A 23960-nucleotide genomic window follows, 5' to 3' on the forward strand; every position below is an offset into this window, starting at 1 on the left:
ATAGCCAATGCAGCCAGCAGCTAATTGTGGCGCTGGCTCTCTTAACTCCATGAAGATAAACCTCTGATAAAACCTATGGTTTAAACATTGCTGAAAGTAAAATAAATTATTTATTTGGATGGACCTATGAAATTGTTGATATGAAATTACGTAAATGGACAGTGAAACCCTAAATGAACAGAGGTCTATTTTCACAGAGAAACCTCTATGCAGCAGAATAAACGTTGAAAACGTTATAGGTTCAGACAACAACTTTACAGCAAAAGCAGCATATGTTTTATAAATGTTAAAAGTCCTCCGAGTAAATAAATAAATATACATATTGGGAGAGAGAGATAATGGTGAACGACCAAAGGTCAAGTGGTTTACGAATGTCTCAAGAGCCCAAAGATTTTCCGCTAATAAATGCTTCGCGGTTATGTTTATTATATATCACAAGTTATTGTTAGGGTTAATGACAGCATTCGGGCTCCTTTAATCGCAGGACAATACATGTCTCGGCCTGCCCAAACTTAGTGGGAGTTCAATTTATGGGTTGGCAGCTGCTGTTTCCTATTACAGGAAATAATTGCACTGGTTACGTCACTATCTGTGTGATATGGAATTTGAGAAGACGTTTTGCCTGTTAAAACAATATACAGAATCTACTCATTCATTAGATATGATTAAAGGCAAACTGTCTTCATTTTTTATTATTTAAAATAAAAGATTACATGTGTTATACTCATATGTGTATTGTGTTTTAATATTTATATCTAACTATATATTTTTACATTACAATCCCTTTGTAGAGCATCTCCGGGTTTATTTTGCTCTCTGGGGCATTCAACTTTAATTTTTTTTTTGGTCAAAAGTCCAGCTTATTTGACCAAAAACAATACGGTCAAAGGTTATTGATCATTCAAAATCTTGACATCATGGTCAAGCTCCAGACATCTCAAAAATGCACTCTAGGATAGATTCAGTCTCATAAACTCTGCACAGTCTTAGCAGGTGAGTGATGAGTCCAAACCTGAGAGGGCTTTATATGGTCAGACCCACTGAGCAGTGATAAACCAAGAGATGCACTGTGAAAATACATAAGAATACACAATACACATTTAATTAATAGTTTTAAAATAAATCCCACAAAATAAGCATTTTTAAAAAAATCTGAATTCCTAGAAAATAGTCTACATTTAATAGCTTCCCTAATTCCATAATGTGTTTAACTTAGAATTTCTTATCTCTTGCTCTGTTAATACCCTGCCAGAGCCTGCAATATCCTCTGGTGTGTGATTAAAGTTCAATTAACAAAGCAGGTGATACGAACATTTAAAGTAAACATACTGTTCTGCTAGATTTCAACAAAGCAGGTTAAAAAACTTCTAAAGTAAACATGCTGTTCTGCTAGATCTGGTTGAAAATGTAATTGTTTTTCATGAAGGCTCTGTGAGTTACAGCAATAGGATGGGTGGCTAGGGATGCTAAAACAGAAATAAAAGTGATTTGAAGTGTTACTATAAACCCCTTTAAACAATCTGTGTTTTCTTTCTTTCTTTTTTTTCAAATGTACAATGCCCTTCTGGGCATTACAATAAGGTCCACCCTCTCCTCCTAGAAAAACCCTGTAAAATTAAAATAAACCTACTTGGAATTCAGCACTGTCTTAAACTTTCTGCGCTGGTTCCAACACTCTCTTTGAGGTCCAATCAATCAAAGAAGCATTTGATTGGATTGTTCTCAGCAGCTCAGAGCACATGTGCATGCTCTGACACGGTAAAGGGACAGAGGGTGGGGGGGGGGGGAGGGATAAAAAAAATGTATTAAATAAAAAAAAAGCAAAAGTGGAACAGTAAGGGTAAAAGGGCAGGCTGGGATGGCTGGGGTGGACTTAAATGAAAGAAAAGAGGGAGGAAATATGCATTATCTGTATCATCAGGGTGCTGAACTCACTAGCAACAAACGTAATCGATGCACATAACTAATATTAGGCAGTCTGGAACAGAGGTGTTTAACTAGTTTCTGTTACAAAGGTGAACACATATCTTAACATGTATAGCTTGGAGGAAAGACGAGACAGGGGGGATATGATAGAAACATTTAAATACATAAAAGGAATCAACACAGTAAAGGAGGAGACTATATTTAAAAGAAGAAAAACTACCACAACAAGAGGACATAGTCTTAAATTAGAGGGACAAAGGTTTAAAAATAATATCAGGAAGTATTACTTTACTGAGAGGGTAGTGGATGCATGGTATAGCCTTCTGGCTGAACTGGTAGAGGTTAACACAGTAAAGGAGTTTAAGCATGCGTGGGATAGGCATAAGGCTATCCTAGCTATACGATAAGGCCAGGGACTAATGAAAGTATTTAGAAAATTGGGCAGACTAGATGGGCCGAATGGTTCTTATCTGCCGTCACATTCTATGTTTCTATGTTTCTATGTTTCCGCTGCACATTCAGATTCCTTCTACTGTTACCACTTCTAAGAGTAGAAGTGGTCATGGTGGTTGGATTAACCCTTTGAATTCCGACTGGCAGAGAATTGAGCAGTGAGACTGGAGGAGCATAATGTATACAACAAAACTACTTCATTAAGCTGTTACTTTGTTTTGTTGCTTAGCGTATGCTTTTAGGTATTAATTATATATAAAATTAAAGGCTACATGACCCGTTTTTTTAATCATAACAATTGTAGTGAGATGAAATGGTTATGGTGCATAAAATGACAGCTGAAAAAAAGTCTTCTGCACTGAAATCAATGCATTGATGCTGATGTCATAGCGAGGTCTCCAAATCACCTTTAATTGCAAAATACTTATAATAAATCCATGGCTGTAATGGGTAAGAAAGAAGCTTCTATGTTGATATTTTTGCACCCCTCATTAAAATGCCATTCCTAACAACAGAACTGACGCCATGTAAGTGAAGTAGAGCAGTGTGTGAGTATTGTCTGGGTAATAAATAAACCTGGCTTTCTTTTTTCATTATCTTTTCATCAACTCAAAGTGCCACTTTGAAGAATGAGTTCAGGCAGTATTGCTCATTCCGTCTTTGATACATCATTGATTGTGACGACTATAGTTTATTAATCTTATACACTCTGGTCCATGATTGCCTTTTAGAACACTATTTTTACTATTTGGAGACTATTTTCAGCTGCCTCACTCCAGAAAAGTTTCAGGATGCTCACTCTGAACTGCTGTCTAAAAGTTATATACTGTAGAAAGCTGCCTATTCAAACTTTACAGGCACCGCTGTGGTTTGTCTAGTAAACCACTTTATTTTGGTCTATTATAGACTATGGACTCGGAAATTCCCATTATATAATAGCACATTTCTCATGTCATTAGTCATTAACGGGTAAGGTGTAAACAGTAATACAATTATATAAACTAAGAAAGCATGATTATTAATTGTATCCTTGTCTGTAAGGCTGTGTTCATTGCTGTTTTGTTGCCAGTATTTACAGAGCTATTGATGGTTTTAAATAAAAATACTTAAATGGCATAAGTATTTATTTATATCAGTCCTCCCAACAGTCCCAGTTTGGGTTGAACAATTACTATTTTACTTTTGGTCCCTGTTGTCTCGCTTTTGGGGACAGCACAGAATTGTCTCTAAATGTGTAGCCAGAGCACATCATTAGACACACTGGCTCTACCCTCAGAGGACTAGGACCCTATCGAGAGTGCTGAAACAGTGATTCCTGCATGCTCCATCCTCAGTGGGGCAGCCTAGGTGATTGGTGTTTAAGCTCTTTGGGTACTGCATCCTTTTTTCCCCTAATGTTAAATGTTTATTGAACATTTTGGGCAATGAACAGGTAAGTAGCATGAATATCACAAACCTAAAACCATGTTTTTAGAGGTACATGGTATGATCAGGAGTGACCACTTCAACAAAAACACTTTTGCATAGTCATGCATGTCTTATACATATATAGGGGTACCAACTAGTTGCTGTTTATATATTTTAATCCTGCCCTCTATTTAAAGGGACACTATAGTCACCTGAACATCTTTAGCTTAATGAAGCAGTGTTGGTGTATCGAGCATGCCCCTGCAGCATCACTGCTCAATCCTCTGCCATTTAGGAGTTAAATCCCTTTGTTTATGAACCCTAGTCACACCTCCCTGCATGTGACTTGCACAGCCTTCCATAAACACTTCCTGTAAAGAGAGCCCTATTTAGGCTTTCTTTATTGCAAGTTCTGTTTAATTATGATTTTCTTATCCCCTGCTATGTTAATAGGTTGCTAGACCCTGCAAGAGCCTCCTGTATGTGATTAACCCCTTAAGGACACATGACATGTGTGACATGTCATGATTCCCTTTTATTCCAGAAGTTTGGTCCTTAAGGGGTTAAAGTTCAATTTAGAGATTGAGATACAATTATTTAAGGTAAATTACATCTGTTTGAAAGTGAAACCATTTTTTTTCATGTCAATCATAGCCAGGGGAGGTGTGGCTAGGGCTGCATAAACAGAAACAACGTGATTTAACTCCTAAACTACAGTGAATTGAGCAGTGGAATTGCAGGGGAATGATCTATACACTAAAACTGCTTTATTTAGCTAAAGTAATTTAGGTGACTATAGTGTTCCTTTAAATATACAAAGAATGGTGGCACTCAAGTAACAGCCCAGGTGAACCCTACAAAACAGCATACAAAAAAAAAAACCAAAACAACAAAATCAGCAGTTTAACGTTTTAGTAAAAAAAAAGCAAATCAGCAAATCCTATAATTTACATATAAAACAAACAAAAATTAAATTTCAGTCCCAACTTTATCAAGCATAAAGAGACACCAACAAATGACTGGTCTCGCACATGCACACTCCCTATTCTACTGGGAATATGTGATACTCTGGAAAGGAGAGATAGATTGGATAGAGAATAGAGGATGTAGACCTTGTCTTAAAAGGACACTACAGTCACCAGAACCACTACAGCTTAATGTAGTGGTTCTGGTGTCTATAACTTTTCATGCAGAGTTACAAGGAAAGGCAGTGTTTACATTACTGGCAAGTAACCTCTAGTATCAGTCATACAGATGGCCACTAGAGGTACTTCCTAGTCCAATGCTGCACTGGTGTTCAGCGTCTCCACTCGTGCATGGAGATGCTGAATGGTCCTTAAAGTGATTTACTGATTCAATTAAGAGATTCTGAAGAGATTCTGATTGGCGCAGTGCAGCATTTTGACACGCATGCGCAATGGTTTCCCAATACTTTCCTATGGGAAATGGCATTGGATTGATTATATCAGCCATAGAGGCAGGGCCAGCCAAGGCAAGAGTAAAATCACCTATTTACTGCGCAGAGAGGGGACCAATCACTTAAACATACACTTCAGTACTATAGTGTCAGGAATACACTTTTGTATTTCAGACACTATAATGTTCCTTTAACCCCTTTAGGACAGCGGGTGTGCCATGCCATGGAGGTAGAGAAAGACCTGCCTGTAAGCTGATAACTAGCCATTCTCTTGCTTTTCCTCTCACTAAAATTCTCAATCTCTCTCTCTCCTCTTGCACATTTCCATTATCCTTAAAACATGCAATTGTAACCCCTATTCTATAAAAGCTCAACCTTGGCCCTAACTCCCCGTCCAATTATTACTCCCCATCTAATTCTCCTTGACCCTTCTGCTGCTTTTGATACTGTTGATCATCAACAGCTTCTTCTCATCCTCCGTAATCTCTGTACACGAAATATTTTTCTCTCCTGGTGCTCCTACTACCTCCCCCATAGCTCTTCTAGTGTTTCTTTCTCTGGCTCTGCATCTTCCTCCAACCTCTCTCTGATGGTGTCCCCCAAGGTTCAGTCCTTGGTCCCTTACTGTTCTCGATCTATACTGCCTCCCTTGGTAAACTCATCAGCTCCTTTGGGTTCCAATATCACTTCTATGCAGAAGGCACCCAAATCTTAATGTTCTCTCCTGATCTCCCCCCACCCTTCTTGACTAGTGTCTATGACTGCCTCTCTGCTATTTCTAACTGGATGGCTGCCCACTTCCTAGAGCTCAACTTGTCCAAAACAAAACTTCTGGTCTTTCCTCCCTCAAATGTTGCTACTCCCGTTTCTGTCTCCCTTCACGCTAATGGTGCTACCATCAGCTTTACCGCGCAGGCTCGCTGCCTATGTGTTCTCTTTGACTCCGAACTCTTCTTAACCACTCATGTCCAGTCTATCGCAAAATTCTGCCACTTCCATCTCAAAAACATTGCACGCATCTGCTCCTTCCTCTCCGCCCGCACCTCCCATGCCTCACCCCTCTGTCAGTCCCTGCATTGGCTTCCCGTAAGATATAGGGCTCAATTTAAAATTCTGGTTCTTCCCTTCAAATCTCTACATAATGCTACCCCCACCCAACTATCCTACCTAATACACAAGTCTGTCCCATTTAGGCCCCTACGCTCTGCCGAAGACTTGCGTCTATCCTTTATTCATACTCCCACCTCTGATGCTCGCCTTCAAGACTTCTCTAAGGCTGCGCCGTTCCTTTTTAACGCCCTTCCCTTTTCTGTTAGATGCTCACCCAATCTCCACTCCTTCAAAAAAATAATTTAAAGCTCACTTTTTTCACAAAAGCATATCAATTAGACTGTTAATGGCTCCAAAAAAACACACTAAGTCTTCATTGAATACTATTCTACCTAAATACTTCCCTAATACTTCCCTTACCTTTTGTGTTACTTTACCCCACTTCCTCTAGCATGTAAGCTCATTGAGCAGGGGCCTCAACCTCCCTGTTTCTGTGCGTCAAACTTGTCTGGTTACAATTACATGTTTGTTAGTCCACCCATTGTAAAGCTCTAGGGAATTTGTTGGCACTATGTAAATATTATAATAATAATAATACACATAGCTGACTGTAAGAGATACTTGAATTGTTGCATTGCCATATATGTTGGTCCAATAATCATGACACAAACATTACTCTTTATATTGTATGTTCTATTCACTCGTTCTGATCTGTACCCATTTGAATATGTCTGTGACCACCGTTAAAACTTCTTAGGGATAATTGTGGAAGAGTAATCGCACATCCCTATAATTTGGTGTTTTTGTGTTTGTGCGTTTACCGTTGCTGTCCCTGTGTGATGTTGTGCTCTGTACATGTGGCAAGGAAATAAAAACTTAACAAATGATACGTTTCCAGTATTTGATGGCAGTACCAATTGATGAAATGTCTTGCATCATATTTAAACACAGTCTACATCATCTTCATAAACCCTACTCCCCCCCCCCCTTAATTTGTTAAATTGTGCCCATGTTTTACTGTCAACTTAGCAGCTGCAGAATCACTTATAACTCTTTTTCTTCTCTTTTTCTTTTCTTTTTGGTCTTTTTTTCATCCAACTCAAAAAAGTAATTCCTGTAGGAAAATAGCATGGAAAATCTGAGATCAGCCTGTGGTAACATTAGGGAATTTTAAAATCACTTTTTTATTTAATATTTGTTTAAGTCATACTGTTTTCTTTCTTTCATTATATTAAAGATAAAGATTAAAGATCCTTCCTATCTTTTTATCCCAAATGTTCTCTCCTTTAGTTTTTCATCTCTAATTAATTACCTCAATAGCCCCATGTCTCCCCACCCATAATAGTGTTTTATTTCATTTTTTTTTTAACCTCAGACCTTATATTTCAGACTGGGCCCCTTAAAACAGCATTAACACCCAGCACTCCCAAGCAACCAATTCCTGCAGAATCTTCTGAGCAGAGGTATAATCTCTGGAAGATTGCCCACCCTACCCTCCCCACACCATCCCACCCCATGGTCATCATCTTACTTATAGATAGTGCACATCAGCTGGTTTCCTTAACACACCTATCAAGTCACTAAACCTCTCCTCACCTGAAATAATTTAACACACTGCATCCTTACAATGGTTTAAACACTCATTGATATTTGTGTGTGTTTGTATATATGATCTACAAATCTATATAATACACATTTTCTCTAATGTTCTCCCTTCTATTTTTCACTTTAACACTAACTTCTCTCATTACTAAAATATCCCTATCCTTTCACTCACCTGTCCCTGGCAACACCATCATCATTACTTCCACCTTACTCCCCTCCCCTCTCTATTCATCCCATGCACTCTACACATACCTTTCCAGCCTATCTCCACCAACTCCTCCCAAATCCTCTACATACATACCCTACTACAAAACTTTCAAATCCTACTCCCACCTTCACTTCCTTTCTATCCTTCTGCTCCTAGCAGCTGGTGATGTCTCTCCAAACCCCAGTCCCCTCTCAACAAACTCACCACATACTAACCCATGGATCCACACTAATCTCATACCCATCTCATGTTCCTCTAAATCCTCCTTCAATACTGCCCCCTGGAACGCACGCTCTGTTTGCAATTTAACTAAATCCACTGCTGTCCATGACTTCTTCATCTCTCGTTCAATAGATTTACTAGCCTTAACAGAAACCTGTCTCTCCCCCTCTGACACTGCCACCCTTGCATCTTTGTCCTTCGGTGGTCTCCAACTTACCCACAACCCAAGAAACTCTGAATGTAAAGGTGGTGGTGTTGGGTTTCTCCTCTCCCCTCACTGCTCTTTTAAACCTCTTTCCACCCCCCCTTCCCTCTCTTTCCCGTCATTTGAAATACATTCAATTTGCCTTTTCAAACACTTCTCTGCTAACATTGCTGTTATTTACCGTCCCCCTGGTTCCCCTCTTCTCTTCCTTGACCACTTTGCTGCCTGGCTACCCTATTTCCTCTCTTCTAACATTCCATCCCTAATTCTCGGGGACTTCAATATTCCTATAAACCCACCTTTGACCTCTGCAACCACTAAACTACTTTCAATTACTTCCTCCCTCGGGCTATCGCAGTGTGCAAATTCTCCCACCCATGTAGCTGGCAATACCCTTGACCTAATCGTCACTTATGCATGTACAGTATCCAATATCTGCAACACTCCATATCCACTCTCTGATCACCACCTCTTATCATTTGCTCTCGCGTACCCCCTCACCCAACAACCTCAGCCTAACCCCCCTCAACTCACGAGGGACCTTAATTCTCTTGATCTCCAGCAGCTGTCAGCTGACATTGATTCAAGACTGCTGTCCATCCCTTCCCTCTCCTGTCCTTCACTGGCCATCTCCACATATAACTCTACTCTTACATCTGCCTTGAATCGCCACTCCAAACAAGTACCTCAAGGAGGACCCGCCCCCAACCATGGCATACTAAATCAACGCGCTACCTGCAAAGATGCTCCCGTTGTGCTGAACGCTCCTGGAGGAAGTCTCGCACCCAATCTGACTTTCTCCATTATAGATTCATATTGTGTTCATACAGTGCAGCCCTTGCCCTTGCCAAACAGTCCTATTTTTCCTCTCTCATTAGTTCATGTTCCCGCAACCCCAGGCGTCTCTTTGACACCTTTAATTCTCTTCTTAGCCCTGCTGTGGCCACCCCCCCAAACTAACCTTACTGCTGATAGCTTTGCATGTTACTTCACTGACAAGATTGAACAGCTAAGGAAAGAATTCCCCCCTCCTTGCCTTTCTGTTTCTCAACCACACATAGATCATGCCTTTCCTACCCTTCAGACATTCTCCCCAGCCACTGACCAAGAGGTGGCTGCTCTTCTTTGCTCCTCTCGCCCCACCACTTGCCCACTCGATCCTGTCCCATCTCACCTTATCAGATCTCTCTCCACTTGTCTCGTGCCTTCTTTAACACACATCTTCAACTGCTCGCTCTCTTCTGGCATCGTCCCTGCTGACCTTAAACATGCCACTGTAGTACCTATACTAAAAAAAACATCCCTCGACCCGTCCACCCCCTCTAACTACCGTACCATATCCCTGCTCCCTTTTTCCTCAAAGCTTCTGGAAAGACTTGTCTTTACCCGTGTGTCTCATTTCCTCAATTCCAACTCTCTCCTTGACCCCCTTCAATCTGGCTTCCGCCCTCTCCACTCTACAGAGACTGCCCTTATCAAAGTTACTAACGACCTAATCGCAGCTAAATCCAAAAGCCTCTACTCCATACTAATTCTTCTTGACCTCTCAGCAGCCTTTGTCACCGTTGATCATGCTCTCCTTCTTCACACTCTTCAATCGCTTGGTCTCTGTGACTCTGCCTCTTGTGGTTTTCCTCTTATCTCTCCCAACGCTCATTCAGTGTCTCTTTTTCTAATGATACCTTCTCCCCTCGTCCTGTCTCGGTTGGAGTCCCCCAAGGCCATCCTTGGTCCCCTTCTATTTTCTCTTAATACTGCCTCTCTTGGCAAACTTATTACCTCTTTTGGATTCCACTACCACCTGTATGCTGATGACACCCAGCTATATCTCTCCTCCCTGGACCTCTCCCCTGCCGTCCTGCAATGTGTCACTGCTTGCCTTTCTTCCATCTCTGACTGGATGTCCTCCCGCTTTCTGAAACTCAATCTCTCAAAAACTGAGCTCCTTGTCTTTCCTCCTCCTAATACTGATCCTCCTCTTTCGCTCTCCCTTCAAGTTTCTTGTACTAACATCAGTCCATCCTTGCAAGCGCGCTGTCTTGGCGTCATACTTGACTCTGGTCTCACCTTTGAGCCTCACATCCAGCATGTTGCCAAATCCTGTAGATTCCATCTTAAAAACATAGCCCGCATCCGCCCCTTTCTTGCACCAGATACTTCCAAGGAGCTTGTCCATGCTCTAGTAATTTCCCGCATGGATTATTGTAACCCTCTCCTGATTGGTCTTCCCAAAAACCGTACTGCACCCCTACAGTCCGTAATGAACGCTGCTGCTAGTATGATCTTCCTCTCTAGTCATTTCTCTCACACCTCACCCCTCTGACAGTCCTTACATTGGCTTCCTGTATGCTATAGGAGTCAATTCAAGGTACTAACTCACACCTATAAAGCACTGAACAACTCTAGCCCCTCTTATATCTCCTCACAGATCCATAGGTATGTCCCTTCTCGGTCTCTACGCTCTGCCCGTGACCACCTCCTGTCCGTTGTCCGCATCCGTACGGCCAACTCGCGCTTGCAGTACTTCTCGCGGGCGGTTCCCTTCCTATGGAATAGCCTGCCTACCGCCATCAGACTCTCCCCTAGTCTTGCATCTTTTAAGAAGTGCCTTAAAACCCATCTCTTTAGGAAAGCTTATGGCCTCCAAGACTAACCCTTACCTCACATACCTGTCTCTTGCCCTCTCCTAAAGGGCAGCCCACCTTATTTGATTGCAAATTCCTGTCCTAATGTGTTTTACACCCCACCTCCTATAGAATGTAAGCTCGATTGAGCAGGGTCCTCTTCAACCTATTGTTCCTGTAAGTTTATTTGTAATTGTCCTATTTATAGTTAAATCCCCTCTCATAATATTGTAAAGCGCTACGGAATCTGTTGGCGCTATATAAATGGCAATAATAATAATAATAAGGATAAGCACCCAGTATTTCTTTAAAGGGACACTGTAGGCACACAGACCAGTTCAGCTCATTGAAGTGGTCTGGGTGCCTTGTCCAGAGGCGTAACTACAAAACGCGGTACCCTAATGCGAAAATTGCCCTGGTCTACACCCTCCCCCAAAGTCTACTCCCCCCCTGTATGTCTACTACTCCCCTCCCTCCATGCGTCCACCTCCCTACCCACACATAGTGTGTGTCTGCAGATATACATGCAGAAACACACATAGAGACACACACAGACATATACAGAGACACACAGACATACATACAGACACACACATACAGACGCACACATACAGACACACACACACACCCACAGAGAGACACACATGCACACACACATACAGAGAAACATACATACAGACAGACACACATACACAACCACACACACACATTTAGAGACACATACATACAGACACACATACACTAACAGACACACACATGCAAAATGTCACCCTCCTGTTTCCTAACTTTTAAGTGCAGGAGGGTGACTTTCCCTGGGATCCAGTGGTGGCTCAGGCTGATGGGAGTCAGAGTTCCCTCTCTGACTCCCTCTCCTTCCTCCCGCATGGCTCTCACTGATAGCTGGGAGAAGTGACCGGAGCAGTCACTTCCTCTCAGCATCTGACGTCATCACAGGGGGCCCGGTCGCGCTGATAAAGCACTGCAGCGCTGACCGGGGCCCCCTGGATATTTATTGCCATCAGGTGGCCCTAACAGCATGGGCCACCCTATGGACCCCTTCAATGCAACACATAGCGGCAGGCACCTGGTCGCAGGGCGGCCAGGCCCCCTGGAGTGATGGGCCCGATTGCCCCTTGAATAATGTTTTCCTATGGGGAGGTCTAATGCGTGCGGCCATTGCCGCGCATGCACGTTAGGTCTCCCCCGCCAGCTGACATCGGCGGGGGAGGAGCGAGGGCGGATTAAGGTAAGTGGCTGAAGGGGTTTTGCATGAGGGAGGGGGGGAACCTATTAACCCTGTAGTGCCAGGAAACAACTTTGTTTTCCTGGCACTATAGGATCCCTTTAAGAATGTAAGAACTTGTTTGTAAGTGGCACTGATTTTGTAAAGTTTTATTTAGTATTTTAATAAACAAAAGCACTACATATATTTTTTCTTATTTTTTTCTAAATATATTAATTCTTTATTTATTTTGACAATTATAACAAAAAATAACCAGTACAAAACAAAATCTATGAATACCACTATATATATGGCTTACATAACAACCTTCACATACTCTTCCTCTTTTCTTCGTCTTTCCTTACTTTTTCGTATCTTTCTCTTTTTTTTACCTTCCCTTCTTCATTCCTTCTACTTTCACTTTCCCATTTTTCCTGACAGAGAAAAAAAGTATAACATATAAGTATCTCCTATATCCAGTGGTGTATTTTGGATATGTGCTGCCCTAGGCACAACTAAATTCGGCACCCCCTGAACTAAATTTGCCCCACCAATTCGTGTCAAGGCCACTTTTTTGACTGATTAATACATATTTTTTTAATTTAAAAGGACATAGCTCCCTCGCCGCCTAGCTAGAATATTAGTAGTTTTACACCTAAGGGGAGGCCGTAAGGTGGACACAAGCTTTTGGGCCCCTCAGGACACAAGGCAAACAAGTCATTTGCCTGGGGGCTTGGGGGTGCATTTTTTGCCGCCCCCCTGAAAGTGCCACCCTAGGCAAATGCCTTGTTTGCCTTGTGGTAAATACAGCCCTGCCTATATCACCTTATCAATCAGTGACTATTAATCTAAAATGATCTAAAAAAAATCATAAATATGCATATAATATTTGACCTTGACATATTTTATCTTCTTTTGTATCCATGTTCTGTTTGAAATATTAAAGGTAGGACATTCATTATTTGTTTGATGTCTTAAGGATTCCTGGCTATATGCTATATGATAAAATTGGTAGTGCTGCTTAAACATCTGCACAAAAATAACAGTAATGCACAGCGATACAGCAAAATCAGGGCACCACCAATACATGTTTCTTCTTACCATACCAATGGTATAGTTTCTGTGCCATGGAACATTGATCAACTAACTGAATTTATTATTGGTTAAATATTACAGTTTTCGAAGTAACAAGGCAATGAATAATGGAAAAGTTGTTGGAATGCCACATTGTTTGAGAATAAGTAATTAGGATATGGTTTTTGAATGGAAAGTATTAACTGAATGGAAAAAAATATAGATTGTATATTTGTGTTTGTGTTAAAAAATGCTAACCCGTGGAACTTTGTTGGGACAGCTATTTTCTTCATAATAATATAAAACAGATACTTTTTTGTTGTTGATTGTTTACTGTGCCATGTAGATCAGCCAAATAAAACAAGCTTTGCAGTAAGAACATCATCTATTCAACGAAAATGTTTGAAGCAAATGGCAGACAGCATGTGGCTTATTCACTAAACCAGAATTGATGTGAATTGACTAGGGAATTCTGCAAACCAGACAATTTGGATAATAATTTAGATGCAGATTTTTCTTCCAGTTTGGCTATTTATACCTTAAATGTTACATTGGTTAGTCCGTTCTCAAGAATTACAAATTTGCTGAATAAAACAAATTTGTCTTGTGCTTTAATGCTTAAAAGTAATAACCAACTGACTTTTCCAGCCTGTCAGTGTCCAAGATTAGAATCTCTTTCTTTTTTTCTTTTTCTTTTTTTATCTCAAATTGAATTAAAAAAGAAAGAAAGTCCAGGCACACTGGTTTCATTAATGTGTTCTCAGTAAAATCCCATGAGCTAAAAAGGCTTACATTTATGAAATGTTGGATCTAAATGCAGACCGTGCAGACTCTATGTGTAACAGAAAAGTATAGGTAGTAAAGTGTATATGTATGTGAGCATGCATTTTAAAGAATCGTGGAATAGCGTGGAGATGCTGAACAAAGATCCTGCACACAGTGCAGCACTGAGAAAGGAAACTCCTCTAAACGTCGTCTGAGTGATTGCCGCTAGAGGTGTTCCTTTTCTCTGAAACGGCAGCCTTTACATTGAAAAGCCTGCAGGGACATGCTATAGACACCAGAACAACTGAATAAAGCTGAGGTAGTTCTAGCGACTAGAGTGTCCTTTTAGTTTATTAAATCAATGCAACAATACACAATTAAAAAGAATGACAATTACACATGAAACGCCTAAAATTACAATAACAGTAACATTTATATTTTGACAGTAACATTTAGATTTTTTTGTATTTTCTTACACTCATACTAGTAGGTATGAATTTATAAGAAAAAAAAATTGCCACACAGACAATGTTTTGTTGGCTGTTTTTTTCTTTTACCATGAATTACACAGGTGGCCCCTGATAGTGCATCTGTGAGGGCTCCCTGTATCTAATGACGGATATGTCTTCAAGTGTTACCATGTAGTCAGGGATGGAGGGTCATTTGCCCCAAGGCTGCAGCACCGTGTGCCCAGTAAAGCTTATCTTGTAGTTAAGTAGTCCAGATTATCATGGCCTGAAATTCTATATTTATAAGTAAAACAAGCCTGCCATTGAGGAGTGTACCATTGACACTGCCGAAGGCCGTATCTGTCATCATACAGAGAGGGCTTCACATGCAAGGAGGAAGAGATGAGATGGTCTGTCATCAAAAGAGGGAATAGAGAGACAGCTAGAAAAATCACTATTATTATTCACTAAAGAGTTTGTAGACTAGCTTGGTGGACAAATTGTGCATGCGCACAATTGGACAATCATAGACTCTTTAATGAGCTGTGTTACGGTTTGTTGAGAAATGTACAGGTGACATGCATCAGAATCAGCTCAGCCCCTCACTTCTGTTTAAGCTACAGTTAAACGTGAGTGAGGTGATAAACCACCTAGTTTGTATGATAGACTGCCAGGAAGGTGTGACAAAGGTGTTTCTTTTGAAATCACAGTAATCCTAAAAGGCAATTAAATCCTAAAATGCTTCAGCAAAAGTGCTTTTGAGTGTTTGAAGTGTTTTCTTTAATAATGCTGTATCTATTCTGCTATCTGCAATTGACTATATTTAGGGTTTTTCACTAAAGTGAGAATTGTCAGGATTGTCAAGTTTGATGGGAGTTAAATATTTTACACAAACTGAAAAGCCCTTGTTTTCAGTTTGGCTATTTTTGCCTAAATTCTTCAATTCCCTCCAAATTCACAATTTAGGGAAATAATAAAATAAAAAGTATTTATTTATCATTTTTGCATAAAAAACTGTGTGTGTGATATCACATAACCATTTAGTTACAATGTTATCTTGTTGTGCTACATGTTTGATAGCCATAAAGCATCTTACTGTGTATGATTCTTCTCTTATGGTTCTTGGTTTAACAAATTGAAATCTGAATGGCAAATTTTAGGCATAAATACCCAAGCTGTTGCTGTAGCTGGGTTGGAGAATAGAATTTTTTTTTTCAGATCAGCTATTTTTACTTACGTTTTGCCATTCATGTCGTAATTCAGTAAAACGAAAAAGTGTTTTAAAACAGTTTCAAGTGACTGTAATGTTAATACAGTGCAGAGTCACAAGAAACTGGCATTTTGATAAACCTGAACCTCCCTTCCCAGACTGTCAAAGAGACAACAGGTCCTGTTACTTCCTGGTTTGGTTAGCTCAGTGAAGATAAACTCAAGAGGCAACAATTGCCCAGAGCACCTGCCTTGCAAAGACTTCCCATTGAGCTGCATTGGGAAGTCTGTGATTCGACAGTCACATAAAGTATGGGCGGGGATAGAAGGGGAGGGCTTCCAAAAAACAACAAACAAAGATCTGCAGGCTTTATAAACTGTTTTTAGATATAACCCCAAAGAAAAAAAAAATGTAATATTAAATGCCTGCATGTTTTCAGTTGGTGTTTATCTACTAAAGAGTGAGTTTTTATTAATTTATTTATTTTGGAAGTAAAGAGTTCCTTTAGTATATTGAGAGTTTTAGAAGTCCCTCCTTTAAAGTTTTCAAGTTTGTATTTACTTGTTGGTAACGTTTGCAATATGTAAGGCTTTTTGTAGCTTGTCTCTCATTTTGACGGTCACTGTACGTAGAGATATTCTGTTATTACAACTATTTGTTCACGTATAATAAATAATAGGTTGTTTTTTACTTTAACTTTTGTTTCTTTTCTTTTTAAACAAAAGTAAACATTTGAGTTGGTTCCTGAGCAATGTAAAATAGGTAACTTTTTTATTGACATCTTTACAGATTTATGCAGTTTTTACGTTAACCTGAGCACTCATCATTGCGTTACAGCCACCAGCAGCCTCTGTCAGCAAGCAGGAGTTACATAGTTGATTTTCTTTTATTTATAACAGTGCTGCCTGTTTGCTTCCTGCTCAAGCATAACATGGCATTTAATTTTAAAATGCATGCTGTTTATCCTCATAACAGATGCAATTTTAATGTATGTTTAGAAACTTTTTTGCTTTTTTTTTATATATTTTTTTTTTCTTCGGATATGATTTTTAGGTTTGCAGTCTCTTCTGACCTCTACTGGACAATTTAGTTAATGCAGTGACTTAAAAGAGCACATGGCAAACAGAAGGTTGCTCAAATCAGTACGAACGCCAGCAGGCATATGCCTACCAGGTGCTGTACAGGGATAAGATCCCCCTTGTACATGATAGTTTAACCCCTTAAGGACTGAGCCAAATGTATACATTTTGATCAAAATAAAACATAAACAAAACGTGGAATTTGACTATATGTCTGTTCAACCGTAATTCACCTCTTTCATATTAAAGGGACACTATAGTCACCAGATCAATTACAGCCTAATGTAGTTGTTCTGGTGAGTATAATAGCTCCCATCAGGCATTTTCATGTAAACATTGCCTTTTCTGAGAAAAGGCAGTGTTTAGATTGCCCCTAGGGACACCTCCAAGTGGCCACTCCTCAGGAGGCCACTGGAGGTGCTTCCTGGCTCAGTGCTGCACAGTAGGCAGCTCTACCATTCAGCGTCCCCATGCAGAGAATTTTCCTCATATAGATGCATTGATTCTATGACTCTATGAGGAGTTGCTGATTGGCCAAAACAGTGTTTGGCCCCGCCACCTTGCAGATTTTAGCCAATCCAATGCTTTCCCCATGGGAAATATAAATGGCAATAATAATAATAATTTAATATGTAGCCCCCTCTTTTTCAAGGGACCAAAAGTAATTGGACAATTTACTCAAAAGCTGTTTCATGGACAGGTGTGGGCTATTGTTTCTTTGTTATTTGATCATCAATTAAGCAGTTACAAGGTCTGGAGTTGACTCCTGGTGTGGCATTCTCAGTAGAAAGCTTTTGCTCTGAACCCACAACATGCTGGCAAAGGAGGTCTCAAAGCAAGTTAAACAGGCCATCTTTAGGCTGCAAAAAGAAAAGAAAATCCTTTGGAGAGATAGCAGGAACAATAGGTGTATGAAATGGTTGCAATTCCTGAATGTTTCATTTGAAATTTTTCTTCAATCCCTTAAATATGAAAGTCTGAACTTTTTACAATTGCATCTCGGTTGCTTCATTTAAAATCGATTGTTGTGGCGTATAGAGACAAAATTATGAACATTGTCGGTGTCATATTTGGACCTAACAGTATCCATAATGGGCATGGTTAATTTGTTTCACATGAATTTCCCCATCTATGTACTAAAATAGGGTTTCTATATGACATGTTTTCCTAGACACATATAACCTCTTTATGCTTATGGACACTATTTTTAAAAAGAACATCTCTACAATGTGTACTTTTCAGTTTTGCCAGTTCACACATTTCCACAACTCTTTTTAGTGGATACATTGTAATTTTTAGAATGAAATTAGATAGCAATGCTTTGAATATAACTGAGTTGCCAAATCCTTCAACATTGGTTATTCATGGCCATTTTTGTAATTATGTTATCAATTCAGTGCAATTTGGTGCTTAGTGAATAAGACCCTTGGTGTTTTACCCAGTAACACTGTTCAACTTTGGACGTTATTAAAAAAAAGAGAAATCTGGGATTGAATCAGTGATGTAGCTGCCCTAATGGAGAATTGGACATGCATTCAGTCTGTCTTTTCATGGAAAATGAGAATTCTGGAAAAAGAATCTTGTGCCTTGTGTAATTTATCAAAGACATTTGCAGCTGATATTCTGGTTTCCAGTAAATACATGTCTTATTACATCACATGTTAGTGCTGCAATTCCAGGAGAAGGCGTTCATTTCTTGGGAAGTCTGCCTCAATGCACACATCTTATTTATTTATCTTTTTTTTCCCCAAATGTGGCTGTTCATACGTTTTTCTGAAACACATTATAGAGAAATTCCTAAGAAGAGGGAATCAGGTCAGACTGTCGGGAATAACTGCCATATGGCAAGGTTAGAAGTGTCCTGCCAAAACCAGCTCTCTTGTTGTTAGAAAATGTGGATGGGGCGTAGTTCTTTTATTAAAACCAGGGCTCTGTAACTCACATAATTATGTTTAATAGCTCACATTTGCCATTGGATTGAGCAAACGTGTTACAAATTGACCAGGTAAAATCAAATGTTTGAAAAAATTTACATACGGTTTTGCAATGCTTCCAGGACTTATAAAATGCTATTTAAAAAAAAAAAAAAAAAAAAAAAAAAGAATGCAAAGGATGCGATAGCTTCAGCAATAATACATAACCTTTATATTAATTCTGCAGGGGATGAGCTATACAATTAGTTATTAGTTTTTATTTTTGCAATACATGAAACTGAATCAAAGCAAGCTGTAACAACATACAGACTGTACACTTCAGCACTATGTCAGAAAAAATTGTCAGAAAAATTAGTAGTACACAGTTGAGGGAACATAAAAAGGAATACATAAAGGCCACCTTTGATGAGATTCTGTGTAACAGTAAAAAATGCATTACCGAAACAGCCCGGTGATGGCGAAATAAAAGGGAGTCATCAGGGGTGCGAGGCCATGGAAGGAGAGAGGCGGGGCAAACTGTCAACTGTCGCTTATCGTACCAGCTCTATGCATGTCGTATTTTTCAAAGAGAAAGTTGATTAAAGTAGTCAATAGGGGTAGTGATATTTATAATCTGTTTGTAGTTTTTACTTACCTACCTCCTCCGTCTGTCGTCACGTGCGGTCTAGTCACATGCTTCTTATAGAGAAATATGTGATTGGACCATATTGCCAGCTCAGAGCCAATGCACACAATGTGAGCTGGCAAGAGGGGGGGATGGGGGGAAGGGAGGGGGATTTTTTAAGGGAGGGTGGGAATTTTATTTAAAAAATAAAACAATACCACATATGAACAATGGAGGGAGGCAAGAGGGCACAGTGTGGGAGGGGAAATCAATCTTCTCAATATTACTATGTCTGTCGCAGCGTGCAGTGCATGCTAATGGCAGACATAAAATATGCACAGAATTGGCATTAGGCAGAGTTTTGGGCTGCCTAAGTCACATGTGCTGGGGGTGGAACTAGCCACCAGCACACAATTAACAATGACTATGTATTTATAGCGTTTCAAGTGGAATCGCTGCAAATCACTGAAGTGGTCATGGTGGTTAGATTAACCCTTTCATGATATGCTTGGTGGAGGCACACCGTGGATGTAATTGGACTAACCATAACTCTTATTGTTTTAAAATAAAGAAAAACAGTATTCCCTAATAAAATCAATACTAATTAATCAGTGCTTCCTCTATACACTGTGTGCAGAATTATTAGGCAAATGAGTATTTTGACCACATCATCCTCTTTATGCATGTTGTCTTACTCCAAGCTGTATAGGCTCGAAAGCCTACTACCAATTAAGCATATTAGGTGATGTGCATCTCTGTAATGAGAAGGGGTGTGGTCTAATGACATCAACACCCTATATCAGGTGTGCATAATTATTAGGCAACTTCCTTTCCTTTGGCAAAATGGGTCAAAAGAAGGACTTGACAGGCTCAGAAAAGTCAAAAATAGTGAGATATCTTGCAGAGGGATGCAGCACTCTTAAAATTGCAAAGCTTCTGAAGCGTGATCATCGAACAATCAAGCGTTTCATTCAAAATAGTCAACAGGGTCGCAAAAAGCGTGTGGAGAAACCAAGGCGCAAAATAACTGCCCATGAACTGAGAAAAGTCAAGCGTGCAGCTGCCAAGATGCCACTTGCCACCAGTTTGGCCATATTTCAGAGCTGCAACATCACTGGAGTGCCCGAAAGCACAAGGTGTGCAATACTCAGAGACATGGCCAAGGTAAGAAAGGCTGAAAGACGACCACCACTGAACAAGACACACAAGCTGAAACGTCAAGACTGGGCCAAGAAATATCTCAAGACTGATTTTTCTAAGGTTTTATGGACTGATGAAATGAGAGTGAGTCTTGATGGGCCAGATGGATGGATTGGTAAAGGGCAGAGAGCTCCAGTCCGACTCAGACGCCAGCAAGGTGGAGGTGGAGTACTTGTTTGGGCTGGTATCATCAAAGATGAGCTTGTGGGGCCTTTTCGGGTTGAGGATGGAGTCAAGCTCAACTCCCAGTTTCTGGAAGACACCTTCTTCAAGCAGTGGTACAGGAAGAAGTCTGCATCCTTCAAGAAAAACATGATTTTCATGCAGGACAATGCTCCATCACACGCGTCCAAGTACTCCACAGCGTGGCTGGCAAGAAAGGGTATAAAAGAAGAAAATCTAATGACATGGCCTCCTTGTTCACCTGATCTGAACCCCATTGAGAACCTGTGGTCCATCATCAAATGTGAGATTTACAAGGAGGGAAAACAGTACACCTCTCTGAACAGTGTCTGGGAGGCTGTGGTTGCTGCTGCACGCAATGTTGATGGTGAACAGATCAAAACACTGACAGAATCCATGGATGGCAGGCTTTTGAGTGTCCTTGCAAAGAAAGGTGGCTATATTGGTCGCTGATTTGTTTTTGTTATGTTTTTGAATGTCAGAAATGTATATTTGTGAATGTTGAGATGTTATATTGGTTTCACTGGTAAAAATAAATAATTGAAATGGGTATATATTTGTTTTTTGTTAAGTTGCCTAATAATTATGCACAGTAATAGTCACCTGCACACACAGATATCCCCCTAAAATAGCTATAACTAAAAACAAACTAAAAACTACTTCCAAAAATATTCAGCTTTGATATTAATGAGTTTTTTGGGTTCATTGAGAACATGGTTGTTGTTCAATAATAAAATTAATCCTCAAAAATACAACTTGCCTAATAATTCTGCACTCCCTGTACAGTAACAATGTAGTCATGATTATGCACAGAAGCTACTACTTGTGACTATTAATCCTCATTTTGCTTTAATTTTGTTTCAGAGTATGAATCGGAAGTAAAAAAGACACATGAAGTCCTTTCAGGGATCGAGAAGCTAATGGTGGGTGTGATGAATGACTTTGTATCAATCATATGAATACTTTTTTGTTTCCTTTGCATTGTGCTGTTTTCTCGTTCCAATAAAAAAAAAAAAAAAGAAAGAATGTGTTTCTGTGCTCTTAACCATTACAAAACAACCTTTGTGTCAAAATCCAAGGTGGAATACGTCTGCCTTGTGCTGTCTCCTCTGGTAATAGTGTCACTAAAGATCGAACAATAACACAGACTGTTTTGAGGGAAAATGCTAATTCTACATTAAGCCACTTTATGACTCGATAAGATAAAAATCACTCATGAAAGCTAACGAATAGCCATCACTCTGTGTCATAATATTTAGTTTGAAACTGATTTTGCTATGTATAGAAGACTGCAGTAAGTCACAAAGGATTTTTTATTATTATTATTATTATTAATATTATTATTATTATAATATTATTTATATAGCACCAACAAATTCCACAGCACTGTACAACGGGTGGACTCTTATTAACACTTATTCTTCCAAGGTTGTATTCCAATTTCGCACAGTCCTTACACTCCCCAAAATATTGACAAGTCTTGTCTGCATAACTTACTGTTATATTTTGTATGGAGCTCACATCAATTTATACTGACTAGGTTATTATTTATCAATCTAGATCACTATACTGAGCAATGGAGTCAGTGGATGCTGTGAAACATTCATATTGCAGAATGTTTAAAATAAAATAAAAAATAGACATTTAAATTGTGTATTTTTTCGGCTGTAAAATTATACATTTGTTTCTTGATACTGCAGTGCACAGTTGCCGATGTTTTATCACCTTAATGAATGTTTCATGTATCACATTTTGGTAACTATTGGAAAAATCTTATATATATATACACTGAAAAAAATGATAAACGCAACACTTTTGTTTCTGCCCCCATTTTTCATTAGCTGAACTCAAAGATCTAAGACTTTTTCTATGTACACAAAAGGCTTATTTCTCTCAAATATTGTTCACAAATCTGTCTAAATCTGTGTTAGTGATCACTTTTCCTTTGCCGAGATAATCCATCCACCTCACAGGTGTGGCATATCAAGATGCTGATTAGACAGTATGATTATTGCACAGGTGTGCCTTAGGCTGGCCACAATAAAATGCCACTCTAAAATGTGCAGTTTTACTGTATTGGGGGGGCTGGGGTCCAAAAAAAACTGCCAGTATCTGGTGTGACCACCATTTGCCTCACGCAGTGCAACACATCTCCTTCGCATAGTTATTTTTTTGTAATTCTTTTTTTTATTAGTTTTCACATTTTACAGAATGACGGTACAATGAAAAGTAGTTAGTTAGGTATACCATTGTCTTCTCCAAGCTGTAGTCATTGCTGGTCTTGATTGAGCCCTTAGCTTCGAGTGTAGCGAGAACATTTGAAAAAGTCTAGCGTAGGAACAAGGTTAGTACCTGACCCATATCGTAACCTCTCTTGTCTAGAGTGTTAGCTGTAATGTCTAAGTCGCTCTGCTTTAGATTGCGTGTGAGGGCCCCCTGTGGTTTACTTTGCTGGGCTTATTCCCTCAAACTCGACTACCCCAGGGCTGTCTGGTTTTCGGCGTGTGCTAGATAGTAGATCAGAATAATATACGTTTGTCAGTTATGTAGGCGAGAGTCTAGGGGTCTGAGGCTAATCTTGTGGTGTCTCCTACGTTGTTCTGTCAATGTTATGGTCGTGTCTGTGCATGTTGTCCCAGACCCCTGTGGGTTGACTGCCTGCCCCACCTGCTCTCCTACCTATTTTGGTTCTAGCTGTCTCCACCCACCTTGTCAGCCCTACCGCTTTCTAGTCTACCTTTCCTCATTGGGGGCCGGGTAAGTTTATATAGTTAATCCTGCAGTTCTTAATCTGGTAAAGACTAAACAGTGTAGCTGGGTGTAATGTGGGTATGAGAAGGGCTAAGAGTGGCAAGTTTGGGAAAAGTGCATGAGAAGGGGGAAGACAAACAAAAAAACAAAAAAACAAAAAAAGGGTGGGGGGGTGGGGCTAGGTTAGGAAAAGGCTGAAGGCAACTGTGTGGGAGAGGAACCTCTCAGAATTGAACATTCAATTCACGGGCAAAAGCTCTGGTGGACATTCCTGCAGTCAGCATGCCAATCCCCTTAAAATTTGTGACATCTGTAGCATTGTTCAGTGTGATAAAACTGCTCATCTTAGAGTGGCATTTTATTGTGGCCAGC

At 39.8% G+C, this 23960-nt stretch overlaps 1 protein-coding gene across 2 annotated transcripts in view; it reads left to right on the top strand.

Moving 5' to 3' along the window:
• Positions 1–23960, top strand: part of FNDC3B (fibronectin type III domain containing 3B) — a 296429-nt gene that overhangs the window by 179215 nt on the left and 93254 nt on the right. For both annotated transcript variants that reach the window (XM_063442678.1, XM_063442679.1), the window contains exon 7: positions 21702–21760. In XM_063442678.1, the coding sequence (XP_063298748.1) occupies positions 21702–21760 (59 nt within the window). The remainder of the gene's footprint in view (positions 1–21701; positions 21761–23960) is intronic.

This window comes from Pelobates fuscus, chromosome 2, assembly GCF_036172605.1.
Source record: "Pelobates fuscus isolate aPelFus1 chromosome 2, aPelFus1.pri, whole genome shotgun sequence".
NCBI classification, from domain to species: domain Eukaryota; kingdom Metazoa; phylum Chordata; class Amphibia; order Anura; family Pelobatidae; genus Pelobates; species Pelobates fuscus.